Source organism: Pipistrellus hanaki (genome assembly GCF_964339955.1).
Source record: "Pipistrellus hanaki genome assembly, chromosome: 2".
Lineage (NCBI taxonomy): Eukaryota > Metazoa > Chordata > Mammalia > Chiroptera > Vespertilionidae > Pipistrellus > Pipistrellus hanaki.
The window spans coordinates 71,223,524-71,237,633 of NC_140504.1; the positions used below are offsets into that span (position 1 = coordinate 71,223,524).

Consider the following 14,110-nt stretch of genomic DNA (forward strand, 5'->3'; position numbering starts at 1 on the left):
ATTGCATATTCAACTGGCTTAAAACTAACAGCATCTGAATGAGGCTAAGTATTCCTAGCTGGTGATAAACAGAATGACTTTCAACTCATATCAATACTTTTACGTTTGAGAATATTTCCTTTTACTAATATCAAAATATTTATTTTAACATTTTTATTATTACCTGGACTAATAAGAGTGCAGATCAATGCAATTATTCAAATAATTTACACACATGTATTCTGCAATACAAACAAACCTATTAACACCCCCAAATTGAGCTGTCGGCTTGTAGTTAGCACAGTGGCTCAAAATGTTCCTTCACTAATTATATAAAAATGTAAAATTCTGTATAAAAAGCCATATTGGAGGTCAGTGCATAATATAAAAAAGGATAGGTTGCACAGGAACAGGAGTTGAAAACACAAAATTAGTGCCACTCCTTTAAATAAGTTCTCCTAATTTCAAGATCTAAACTACACGCTACTTCGTGTCAACAACAAATTCAAGCAAAGTATGTACTGTTTACATATTATGTGTATCAGTCTCTGTGCTGGACTCTGAAGATAAAGACATTACCAAGATTCCTTTACTACAAGGAGATTATGGTTGAGTAAAGGAGATAGAAGAAAGCCAGACAATTATAATGCAGCCTGATAATGATACAACAGAGTTCTGTGTACCATGTTATATACAACCATGTTTGGTAGGATACAAGCATTTGGAAAGAATTGTTGGGGAAAATAAAATAGTTCTAACTGGCTAAATTTTATGAAAAGTTGAATAAAAGATGACATTAAGAGAAAGGAATGTTGAACTGATGCTCAGGTTTCTAGCTTTCATGACTGAGTGCATTATTTTCTGAAGTGAGGAATACAGGAAGGAAAAAGATAAGCTCATTTTTGAGAGGTTGGGGTATATATGGGACATTCAGGCAGAAATATATAACAGGTAGTAGGAAATATGAGTCTAATATTTGGAGAATAGAACAGAGTAAAAAATGTAAAATTAAGAATCACCAAATACTCAAGTTGTCAATAATAAGCAATAACAATAGGTGAACTGCCCAAGAGAGCATTCAGATAAGAGAAATAGTCTGAGAGCAAAATAATTATTTCTACATTGTCCTTTAATGAGACTTTTCCTCATTTCCCTGATGGAACATAATGATTCTCCACATCACTTTAGCTGTGAGTCTACTATATTGCTTACATTATATCTAGGAATGAATATTTACTTTCTTGCTAAATTATGAACTCATTGAAAGCTCCGAGTTTTCCCAGAGTGCATACAAAATACTCAGCAAATGTTTATTAAAATATACTTGATTTAATTATTTCACAAACAGCATGCATAGTTTCTAACTTTTTAATATTAAGTCCTAAGATTCACAGACAAAAAAAATGTGCACAATTAATAGGGATTTGTCTAAACTGTCCATCTGAAGCTCGTATTTCCTATCTGTATTCTGCCAACTGTCTAAGATGATTCCTGTTTTCAGAGTTTTAGATGAAAATTCAAATCCTTAATGTCAGATATATTCTGACTTTTAATTAAGAAAATTCAACCCATTAAATAATATGAATATAATGGATTTTCATTATTTGTTTAATTACTTAACCTTTTTTAAATGCATTAGTCTTAGAGACTAATTATCTTCCCTCATTATCAATGAGTTGGTTTTTTTTTAAAATCACTTCCCCTTAATAGTGATAGATTTGTTAATCCATATTGTCATTAGTAGCAAGCAAGTGCATGACAGCCTCTGAGGTTGGCATAAGCACCATTGCTATATCGTAATACAGAGTTAACAAATCATTATGAATACCATGTCCAACTTTCACTTTTTTATGTTACTATGCTTATGTATTACCAGAGTCTTATTAAAATGCAGATTCTGATTCAGTAGATCTGAGTGGGGCCTGATTTGTGCATTCCTCAGAGGCTCCCTCGTGAGGCCAAAGTCTCAAATCTTTTATTAACCACTTGAGTTCCTTAATCACAACTATATATTTGACTGGGCAGAAGCTAACCCTTAGGTAGAGTCTGTCTGGTGAGATCAAATACTCCTACCAAATATATATTATCTATTTGTATGATTCACATGCTCATAAGGGAGAAATTTATAGGATAAGGGACAGGAGAGAGACAGAGAGAATGAGTCATGAAGCAGATGGATGTGTTTCATCTGACTTTCTTCCTGAGGAACTAGCTGATTTCACTCTCAGTGAATAAAGATTCATGAAAAAATTTTGTGAGACTTAGCCCAAATGAATCCATTCTGGTGCTTAGGTAGCAATGTATCAAACAAACTTGGGAATAGGATTTGTCTTCTCTTACCTCCACCTCTACTCCATTCAACAAACCATAGCAGTTTAATAACTGAAGGAAGGAGATAGTCCATCTCAAAGGGCAGTTATGCCCTGGGAACTCTCTGAAACTATGGTCAGAGACATGGGGGGAGGAGAGGTGAGTCTATTGTAAGCAGATGGAGACTCTGTGCAGTTCAGACGCAGGTATTCGCATAAATATCATTGCACCTGTATCCATGGTTCATAGAAGCACTGGTTTAAAATTGACCGTATGAGCCAAAATCTCTCCAAGCTAATAAGAGAAGCCTTTTCTGTATGCTGGAGTGAATCATGTTGTATTGCCATAGAAACATCACCTGGAAACAGTTTACTTCCTGATAGATATTCCAAAACTAATGTATACCATTTAAGCAGATTAAAGAGTAATTGATATGCCATTTCTGTTTCTATCCCTGTAAGAGAAGAACAGCAATATTTGTCATTACATAAACAGAACTGCTTAGGGGATACATGGTATATATGCTATATATGCTGCTTTAACTCATTTTTTAAAAGTTACTATTCCTCTTAAGTTTTTAAACAATTGAGGTTTTGTTGCTAGAAGAGCAAGAAGTCCTGAAGGGGTATTGATATTTCATTTACATGAAATGCCAGCAGCTGATGAAGAATTTAAAGTGGATTAGGAACTCAGGTTTCCTCTCTATATTGAACAGGTTTCTTGCCATCTCAGTTTTTCACATCTGTTTCTTGTTAGCAAATGCAAGCTGTTGTTTCAGTGCTGTAGGAACACTGTGGCAAACTTTGCACATGTATACCCACACTTGCATCCCCAAATCAGAGGAGCTTGGCATCTTTTTCAGGAAGAAAAAAAAAAAGCATATGGGTTTTGCTTCTACAAGCAGAGGAAGTGAAAAATTCATTCAATAAAGAACTTTGTTATTAAAGTAAAAAAAAAAAAAAAAAAAAAAAAAAAAAGGTAGGTGCTGAATTATTCAACCACTGAACTTGCTGACTAATTACTCTTCTCTCCACTGCACTTTATCACTGTAGATTAATCAGGATGTGATCAGCAACTGCTGCCTGGATCAGTTCTTCTGCCTCATTGGGTGCAATAATTTCAGTCACAGGTGCATAGTGGAAGTAGGCAAACTCTTCACAACTTAAGAGAGCAAAACACCACTACAGAGGAAGAAGGCAGGGGAACTGGTCTTTCTTATCTGCACAGAGGTCAAGAACATATTCTCTAGGGTAATTATTACATTACTAGAGGCCCAGTACATGAAATTCATGCATGGGAGGGTCCCTCAACCTGGCCTGTACCCTCTCCAATCTGGGACTCCTTGGGGGCTGTCCGACTGCTGGGTTAGGCCCACTGGGACCAGGCCTAAACTGGCAGCCAGACATCCCTCTCACAATTTGGAACTGCTAGCTCCTAACCACTCACTTGTATGCCTGCCTGATTTCCCCTAACTGCTTTTGCCTGCCAGCCTGATTGACTCCCTAACTTCCCTCCCCTGCTGTTCGATGGACCCCAACTGCCCTTCCTGCTGGCCTGGTGGCCCCCAACTGCCTTTCTCTGCTGTGACTGCCTCCTCCACCAGGACCAGCCTCCTCCATGCCACGCAGAGCATGGGACCCCCAGGTACATGTGGCCATCTTGTGGCAGCCATCTTGTAGTGGCCATCGTTGTGGCAGCTATCTTTGTAGTGGCCATTTTTTGGTGGCCATCTTATGATGAAGTCATGCATGAGGACCACCTAGGCTTTTATTAGTATAGATTTACTCCTACTTTATTTTGGGATACAGAACATTGCAAAGGTTAAGCAAAGCCTAACACAAAACCAGACAGTTCATTTTGCTTATAATTCATTCCCCATGCATTATATTGATTAAATAGGTGATTCTCTCTTTTATTTCCTGTGGAACACTATTATTCATTTAAATGTTTGTTTCCTTGTGATGGGAACTTTTAGATTTTACTTAGCTATCATTACTATATTGTACATTACATCCCAGAACTTATTTATTGTGTAACTGGGAGTTTGTACTTTTTATTCACCCTTCATCCAATTCTCTCACCATCTACTCCCACCTCTCATTACCGCTTCTCATTGTAATCTCTTTTTATGTGATTTTTTAAGATTCCACACGTAAGTGAGATCATATAGTATTTGTCTATTTGTTTTTCTCTGTCTGACTTATTTCACTTAGCACAATGCCCTTAGGGTTCATCTATGTTGTAACAATTGTCAGGATTTTCTTCTTTTTTTAATAAATGAACTAGAGGTCCTGTGCATGAAATTGATGCATCAGGGATGTGTTCCTCAGCCCAGCCTGCATCCTTGCCAATCTGGGACCCCTAGAGGGATCTCTAAGTGCCCGTTTAGGCCTGATCTACTGGACATCCCTCTCACAATCCAGGACTGCTGGCTCCCAACTGCTCACTTCCCTGCCTTCCTGATTGCTCCTAACTGCTTCTGCCTGCCAGCTTGATCACTCCCAACCACTCCCCTGCCAGCCTAATTGATGCCTAAGTGCTCCCATGCCAGCCCAATTGCCCCCAACTGCCCTCCCCTGAAGGCCTTGTCCTCCCCAACTGCCCTCCCCTGTTGACCTTATAATCCCTAACTGCCCTCCCTTGCTGGCCTAGTCACCCCCCAACTCCTTTCCCCTGCATGCCTTGTCTCCCCCAACTGCTTTCCTCTGCAGGCCTTGGTTCCTCCCAACTGCCCTTCTCTACAGGCTTGATTGCCCCCAACTGCCCTTCCTTGCAGGCCTGGTCCCTGTAGGATTTGGGGAAGCAAGTGTGGGTATAATTGCCCTCCCTTGCTGGCCTGATTTCTAACAACTTCCCTTTTTTGTAGGCCTGGTTCTTCCCAACTGCTCTCCCCTGCTGGTCATCTTGTGGCAGCCAGCTTGTGTCCACATGGGGGCAGCCATCTTTGACTATATGGGGGCAGCCATCTTGTATGTTAGAGTAACAGTCAATTTGCATATTACCTTTTCATTAGATAGGATAGAGGCCTGGTGCACAGGTGGTGGCTTGTTGGTTTGCCCTAAAGGGTATCCGGGATCAGGGTGGGGGTTCCATTGGGGCATGGAGCAGCCTGGGCAAGGGGCCTGTGTTGGTTTACAGGCTGGCCACACCGCCCAGTGACCCAAGCATAGGCTGGAAGCAGGTATCTGGTATTTATGTATCTTCTATAATTGAGACTTTGTAGCCCTGAGCAAAGGCCAGGGCAGGCCAGGGCAGGCCAGGGCAGGGCATCACCAGGGGAAACCTAAGTCTTCTGCTTGCTCCAGCTCTGTTGCCACCACCATCTTGGTAGGGTTAATTTGCATACTCACTCCTGATTGGCTAGGTGTGTGGCTTTTTGGTATAGTGGAGGTACGGCCTATTAGCATGTTTCTCTTTCATTAGATAGGATCGTATTCCATTGTATATATGAATAGATAGATATAGATATAGATAGATAGATATTGATATAGATATAGATATAGATATAAATATAGATATAAATATAGATATAAATATAGGTGATATAGAAATATAATAGATAGATAGATATCAAAACTAATTTATCCATTCATCTGTTGATACACACTTAGGTTTTTCCATGTCTTGGTTATTTTAAATAATGCTTCAATAAACATGAGGGTGCAAATATCTCTTTTACATAGTGATTTTGTTTCTTTCAAATATACACCCAGAAGTAGAATTACTACATAATATAGTAGTTCTATTTTAAATTAAATAAAAACACCCTTTATACTGTTTTCCATAGCAGCTATACCAATTTTCTTTACATCCTTATCAGCATTTATAATCTCTTGTCTTTTTAATGATAGCCATACAAACAACTATAAAATGATGTCTCATTGTAGTTTTGATTTGCATTTCCCTGATGATAGTGAGGTTCAACAATTTTCACATATCTTTTCAGGTTTGGAGCCCATCTTTAATTGGATTATTTTTGTTTATATACATCATTGTTTCAACTATTTAAAATTCACTTTTAGGCATCATTGTTTGATTAAAAAAGTCAATTTTTTATTTTATAAATTTATTTTATTCATCAATTGCTAACTTGGCAGCATTCTATTCTTCAATTTAAAAAGTTGTTTGCACCCAGCCATCATGACTCAGTAGTTAAGCATCGACCTATGAACCAGGAGATCACAGTTCAATTCCAGGTCAGGGCACATTCCCAGGTGGTGAGCTTGATCCCCAACAGGTGGCATTCAAAAAGTAGCCAATAAATGATTATTTCTCATCCTTGATGTTTTTATCTTTCTCTCCCTTTCCCTTCTGCTCTTGAAATAAATGGATTTATTTTCCTGACATTCCCTCAATTTCAAATGCATGAAAGAAAATGCAATACTATTATTTTCTAAAACGTTGAGATCTTGCTCCCTGACATATGTTATTAGTTTGCCTAAAAAAAAAACTCATAAAAATTTTCAAAAAATTGTGTTGCATGCTTGTTTTAAGAAATATAAGAGAGAATTATGTAATTTCCCTAGCATTCAATATGTGGAAGCTATTATTTTCTTCCTTATTAATGATAAGTTATGTGACACTGGTATACATTCAGTTTCCCATAACTGGTTAGTCACCATAAAACAGTGTCAGGCCTCAAAGGTTATGGTACCATAAACCTAATCTCTCCTTGGTTGTACCTTTATTATTAAAGACTTCTTTAGAAATCTGCAAGTTTAGGTTAACCCTTATCAACTTGTCCTCAAAAGGGTCTAGTTCCAGAAGGTACCCATCAGTAACAGAGGTCAAATGCAATTATCTATGTATTTCACTCTGGTCAAATAATTCCTTGATACCCTCAAAGTCAACTGTGGTTTGTGTTTTTTACTGGAAAGAGCACTATAATGTTAGTTGGGCATATCTCTATTCCCTGCTATTAATTTGGAAAGCCAATAGTTAACCATCTTAAAATTAAATATTATCCCTTTAAATTGGAAATGAATTAGACCATGGTATTTCCCTTGGCTCAAGGATAAATGCCATGGAAATTAAAGAAAATAGTTCTAATGCCATGAAACACAAAGGTCAGATAGGGTGAAATGATTGCTCTCATTATTAACATTACTTTGCATTTAGATAGCCCCTCTCCTATACCAGACTCATTCTCATTCTAGCCCACTGCTCAGTAGCTGAACTGCTTCTGAAGCTCCTAATGACATCAAGAGTGATCTTGATATGGTAAAGTGAGTCAAGAGGAGAGTTAGCAATTAACCTCTAGGCTTTATTAGCTCACTCTGATCTTTTGCAAATGACCTACAAAAATAGACTTACTTGAAAGTAATCCTATATAATAAAAGTCTAATATGCATATTGACCAAACAGCAGAACAACCAGTGGAACAACCAGTTACTATGATATTCACTGATTACCAGGGGTCAGATGCTCAACACAGGAGCTACCCGCAGCACCCAGGCCCCAGTCAGCCAAGGGAGGTGACTGGCAAGGGCTGGGGTTGGTACTGGCAAGTGGGCAGCACCAGGCCAACCAGGGTGGGTGCCAGCTGGGACCCCCTGATCACCCTACAGGTCACCCCACGGATTTGTCCTGATTACTGGCCAGGCCTAGGACCCTTACCCATGCATGAATTTTGTGCACTGGGCCTCTGGTACCCATATAAACTTAAAGCCTCTCCTGAATTCCTGATTTGTCTGGATTTCAAATGTTGTGTGTATGTGTGTATAGGTTGTTGTTTAAGCCAGACAGTACTAAAAATGTTAAGATTTACAAAGACAAACGGAAATTAAAAATAAAAGGCTTAGTTATCCTTGTTGAAAAAAAAGGAAAAAAGAAAAGGAAAGGACTTCTCCCTTTTTTAGATCATTTACATCAGAAAACATAATTGTAAGTACTTTCTCCTCTCCTTGAAATGTATGTAAATCCTGTGGGAAAATTAGACAGGTCTTTGTCAGTTCCATGACCTAGAAATGTCTTTTTGAAGACCTGGGAAGTATCTCTTGAAAATGTAAATATCAAAAAAGAAAGCACCCAGTGGGAGGGTGAGAAGCTAACTTCAGTGGGATCCTTGCTTCAAGATGGCAAAAGTACCTCCTTTCATAAAGATATTCGGATTTTATTTTTCCTCTGGATAAAGCCATTACACTAAGAGAATTATCAAGTAATTTTAGGATAAACCATATGTGACAAATGGTGGTGTCAAGTCCTCCTACTTCAGGTCTTATTGTTGTTTATCTTGAAAACATATCCGTAATGGGTTGCATCTGTTTGGCTATACACTAATAAAAGAATGAGATTTATTTCTGTTTTTGCAACCTCTTGGTGGATTGCCTATGATGAGCACCATATTCCAGCTTAATGTTTATTCAATGATAAAAGTGTTTTTATCTCTACCGCCTTTGTGGAGAGGATTTCCGGATTGAGAGATTTTTGTTTTTAATTGTTTCCATAACACATGACTGAGTTTTTAGATGGAAGATTGGACTTGAGAGAATAATAGAATATACTCTGGCACTTGTTCTTAACCATAAATGTGCATTTGGCTCATCTGCAGGATTTAAAATACAGATTCCAAGCACCATACTCAGAGGTTCTGCCACTACATATTTTGGATGAAGTAGTAGCCCAGGTGATTTTGATGCAAGTGGTCTGTGGGCACCATTGTAAAGAGATATTTTAAAATAATTTTTAAAATTCACCATATGAAAAATTCTTCCTTTTATTGCTTAATCTAATCACTAACTGGCTCATTTATATATTTTACTTACCTTTACAAATATATAACTACAACAGCAGCTAGATCCTCTCTGCTAAGCAATCTTTTTACATTTGAGCTTTCCTTTTCATTCATCACAAAGTGAGAAAACACTGACCATCCCTCTCAGGCCTGGCCCAGGCCCTGGCCCCTCACTCTCAGAGCCCCTGCCTCCCACCTCACTGCAGAGATAGAGACAATTAGCATCTCTCAACTCCTCTGCCTGTGTCTTATTTCTCCTTTGCTTCTAAATCAAAGAATCAGCTACCACTTTTCAAGGTTAACCCTTTCACCTGTACCTTAAGTCTTATCCACATTTTATTTCCTTGTTATCTCAATTATTTCAAATCTCTGGAGTACTTTCGCATTACTCATGTATATTCAGTTGTTTCTAGTCCTCTAATCCTAAAATTCTTTCTTCTCATTTAAATAGTTGAGTTAGGTAACTTCTTCCTTTCTTTCACCACCAAAGTTATCTAGCTAGTACCGTATTTTCCGGCGTATTAGACGACCCCCTAATTTTACAGTTAAAACATAGGTTTAGGCCTATATTCGCTGTATAAGACTACCCCCCACTTCCAAGGCAACACCAGTTCTTTTTTTAATAGACCGCCTCTCTGATTCTGGCCAATCTGAGCAGGCTTTTTACTAGAACACAGTGTAGCTTTGGGTACAGAATGTGTACACTGTGTTCTAGTAAAAAGCCTGCTCAGATTGGCCAGAATCAGAGAGGCGGTCTATTAAAAAAAGAACTGGTGTTGCCTCGGAAGTGGGGGGTAGTCTTATACAGCGAATATAGGCCTAAACCTATGCTTTAACTGTAAAAAATTAAGGGGTCGTCTTATACACCGGAAAATACGGTAGTCTATTTTCATAACTTTAGTTTTCCTGTTTCCCCATTTCTTGCTCACTTGCTGCACAGCGATTCAGCTCTCACATAGCTGTTTCCAGTGTCAACCTCACTCCTTAGACCCAGCGTCATATTTCCTACTACTGGATAGGCGCTGTTACTCTCAGTTCTTAAAGCTCCAGAAGTTCATGTTTTCCAAACCCAAAATTTCTTTCTAAAATATGCCCTATACTTTTGCTGTCAGGTAACAGTATCAACATTCAGTTATCCATGTTCAAAACATCCTCTAGTCTTCTCTCATGTCCCAAATGGAATCAGTCCTAAGTGCTGTGGGAGTCCACCACACAGTATCTATGCTTCCATTGTCACTACCTTTGTGATATTTCTCTTGGCCTTGAGTCCCTTCTGAAGTGTGTCTCTACTTTTCCTAATGTCTGCTTTTTACAACAAAATGTAACATTTGCAAACGCTTCAGAAGATATGTTTAAAAAGACTAAATAACTTCTCTGCCTATAAAATAAAAACAAATACTTTTATTAAATAAATAACATATCAAGTATTCTTGTAAAAAAAAAAAATGAACCTGATGTTACTCAAATTTCTAGCTCTAATTAGTTTATAGGATATACAGGAAAGGAGGAGCATATTAAATGACATGTCAGAATGGCAGTCAACCAGATCTAGAGTGTCAGAGTCCTACAAAACAAATGACCAAATTACTTAAAGAGATAGATAGAATTTTATAAAAGTGAAGGACAGGGAGGAATGGTTATAAATTATTTTAGATTTAAGACACATATTAAAAAATGTGGATATTTTAAAAACAAAATGCCTTAGTATTAGATAATATTAAGGACTCATTACATTTATTAGATGTGCACATGAAGTATAATGATTTTTTAAAATTCTTCTTTGTTTTGAATTTATTTTAAATATTCCAGAGATGGGATTGATAAGGAAGATAAAACAAAATTTGCAAATGTTGATAATTGATGGAGCTGATAATCAACATAAGTGCTCTTTTTATTAATCTCTGCTTTTGTATAGATTTGAAATTTTCCATAATAAAAAATAAAATAAAACACAAACAAACCAATGCAAAACATCATTTCTGGTATTCAAAACCATTAACAAACCTTCTTTTGCATACTTACCTTTAGACATTGTCTTTCCTGACCTCCATGTTTTAGATAACCTGCCAAACATCTGCTTCCTAGGTCTGAGCTCATGAAGACATTCCCACACTCTTTGGTCTTTACTCTGGAGCAAGCCAGATTGCCTCTCTGCAGATAAACTAAAAATCTCACATCAACTATGTAACAAGCTACTGATTGCTCTATGCAAGTGCAGTGGTGCCTCACACAACGAACTTAATTCGTTCCAGGAGCAAGCTTGTTATGCGAAAAGTTCGTTATGTGAAACGCGTTTTCCCATAACAATACATGTTAAAAAAAATAATTCGTTCTGTAGCATAAAATATGCTAAGATGACATAAAAAAAATATGCTAAGATGACATATTTTTATTTAGATACATCTAAAAACATAATTTAAAAAAAAAAAAAACACACATTTTTTTAATTTTAAGACAGACTAAGTAGAGTCTACGGAATCTTGCACATCTTCATCCATTTTCTGCTTTTTGGCCGATGGTTTCATGAAAAACCTGTCCAAAGTTCGCTGTGCGAGGCGTTCGTTATGCGAGACACCACTGTGTGTGGTTGCTCTATCCTGCTCTGGACCCAGGAGTAATGACAGGTATGAAGAATGTGAAACGTGGTAGAAGTTTTTCAATTTGGATGGCAGACTGAAAAAGTAGTTTCAGATTATCTAACTTTTATTTTGAAAATGTTGAACTGTGGTTCTATAATTTTATCTCATATGAAATGACAAATATTTAAATGAATTGTTAGATTTACATCTCATTGAGTGCAGATTTGAGGAAGATGAGACACATGTTTATCAATATGGTCAAAATCTCCTATCTGTCACCAAATTGATGGGTTGCTGTGAAATGCTCTCTGAAGCTGGCCGTGTATTTTAGTGGTGACCAACATTTTATTGAAATAGTATTTTTTGAGTATTGCATAATATTTCACAATCATTTCTTAAGTGTTATTTCTAATAAGTCTATTAGCATATATGAGCAGTTTGGAGAATCTGAATTAACTTATGAGGGAAAAAAGGCATAAATTAAGAAAATTTGGAATAAAATTAGCCTTTCCCAATTTTATCACCCACTAGCCAATATTTTTTTACATCTGTGAGCAGCCATTATAATGATATTAACTACGATGAACACTTTGTATGTTAATGTGGATATAATTTACAACTCTAGAAAAATGTCTTTTGTCATTTGCCATTTGTTAATATCCACTTAATATAGAGGGATCCCCACACCATTTTTCATATGTATTTAAATGATTTACTTTCCAAACATAATCACTCTTTCAGACATAATTAGAGAAAAGATTAGGCTTAGACTTACCAGGAAATCTACTGTGGAGGTTGGCATCACAGTTGTAGCCATTGAACTGAGCAGACCCCGGAAGTACTCTTATTGTTAGAAGCAACAGCAACCATATCTGTTCCATTGCAAAACCTAGAAAAGAATTACTTATGATGTTATCACTAGCCTTCACTCTTACTTGCTGGAAATACTGAGGCTGATCTAACTCACTGTTGGATAGGCAAGCAGTCTATATTCCTGCAAGGAAACGTCATAAAAAGCCCAAAGACTCTCAGAAATAATTCTTAGCAACAAGGCAGAGATTTTGGTTACAGTAAGTCAAAATTATTTTCATTCGTTGGCTTCATTTTGCAAAAGGTGACAAAGCCAGGCTTTTTTCATAGAAGAGCGACTAGTCAGGTGTAAGTTATCAAGTTTGTAAAAGGAAAATCTTTAACATAAATAGGAAGAACTCAAACTAAGTATTTGGCAGATTAGAACACCATCGTCAGGCAAACTGACCAATTTGGAGAAAACTCTGCACTTGAAAATACCCATATACATAAAGGCAGAGGAATTTAATACTTACTACTCGATCCTCAGAGAATTGTAATACTCTCAATGACCAAATAATGTCAGGAAAAATTTCCCCTCAACAAAGAAATTTCAGACTACTCCAAATCATTGGTTTGTACGTCATTTTGTCAGGAAACACAGCAAAAAGGAAAACAGAAAGGCACTGTGTGTGGAACTACACCATGGATCCTCCAATGGCTGGCTGTTCACTGGTGGGTAATAAGGATTACTAGACACACGAAAACCTTGGATTCTTACTAAAAAGTAATGGAAGATGATATTTTTAAGTTGTCAATAAACAAACATAAATTGACTTTAATACTTAAGCACCAGTTAGTCTGGTATTTAATTATTGTTTTCTCCTCAATTGGCCTGATAAAGTTTCTTTTTATTGGCTTGATAAAGTTGTTCCAGGAGTGCCCAACTTATTCATAGAGTATAGTCTTTTCACTAAAAAAAATAAAATAATAATAATCTTTTAGGTTGGTGGTTTTGGTTTATGCATAAAAAGCAAAAATAAAATAAAATTGTAAATGGTTGGTTCAAATAATTTAGTGCACTTTAAAAGCTTGAGGTTTTGGGGAGAAAATGATGTTTTAGATGTCCTTAAAGATCTGCCCTTGGATAATTACTCAAGTCTTTAGCAAAAGGAAGAAAATACATCTTGTTTTTGAATAATCATTTTAATATAACAAGTTCATGGTGAGCGACCTCACTTTGGTGAGGATGTGGGAAAGGAAGGCATGAGTTTATGCTCAAAAATAGTCTGAACAAATAGTAACTCAACAAGAGCTTCCTTTCTTCAGCATTATAACATAATAGTCAGGCACAAACCTAATGGCTTTTGGGAGAATAACCACAGGCCTGATTAGTTCTGCTCCCCCAGGACAGTCCCTAAACAAAAGGCTCACACAATTGCTGGTCCAGATGTGGGCTCTCTTGGCTACACCTACACCTTCATTGTCTAGTTCCTGGAGACCCTGGAGATAGATGAAGTCATCCCTGCTTGTTTGGAGACTTTGGAAGACTACTAGCAAAAAAGAGCAGCTTGTTTCTGAATGGTATCTTCCACCTCACACACACCTATCTCAGCCCTGCCCCTCCCTTCTCATGATAGATGCCCTTGAGACTCTATGCCCACACTGTTGTCTTCACTCTGGAGATGTCTCCCATTCCTAGGAACTCACAGAGTCAAGC

At 37.3% G+C, this 14,110-nt stretch overlaps 1 protein-coding gene across 1 annotated transcript in view; it reads right to left on the minus strand.

Annotated features, from left to right (window-relative positions):
- Window positions 1–14,110, minus strand: part of ZPLD1 (zona pellucida like domain containing 1) — a gene marked incomplete at its 3' end in the record, with an annotated part of 63,862 nt that overhangs the window by 31,154 nt on the left and 18,598 nt on the right. Inside the window, exon 2 of the mRNA XM_084871789.1 lies at window positions 12,377–12,490. Coding sequence (XP_084727915.1) covers window positions 12,377–12,482 — 106 coding nt within the window. The 5' untranslated portion in view covers window positions 12,483–12,490. The remainder of the gene's footprint in view (window positions 1–12,376; window positions 12,491–14,110) is intronic.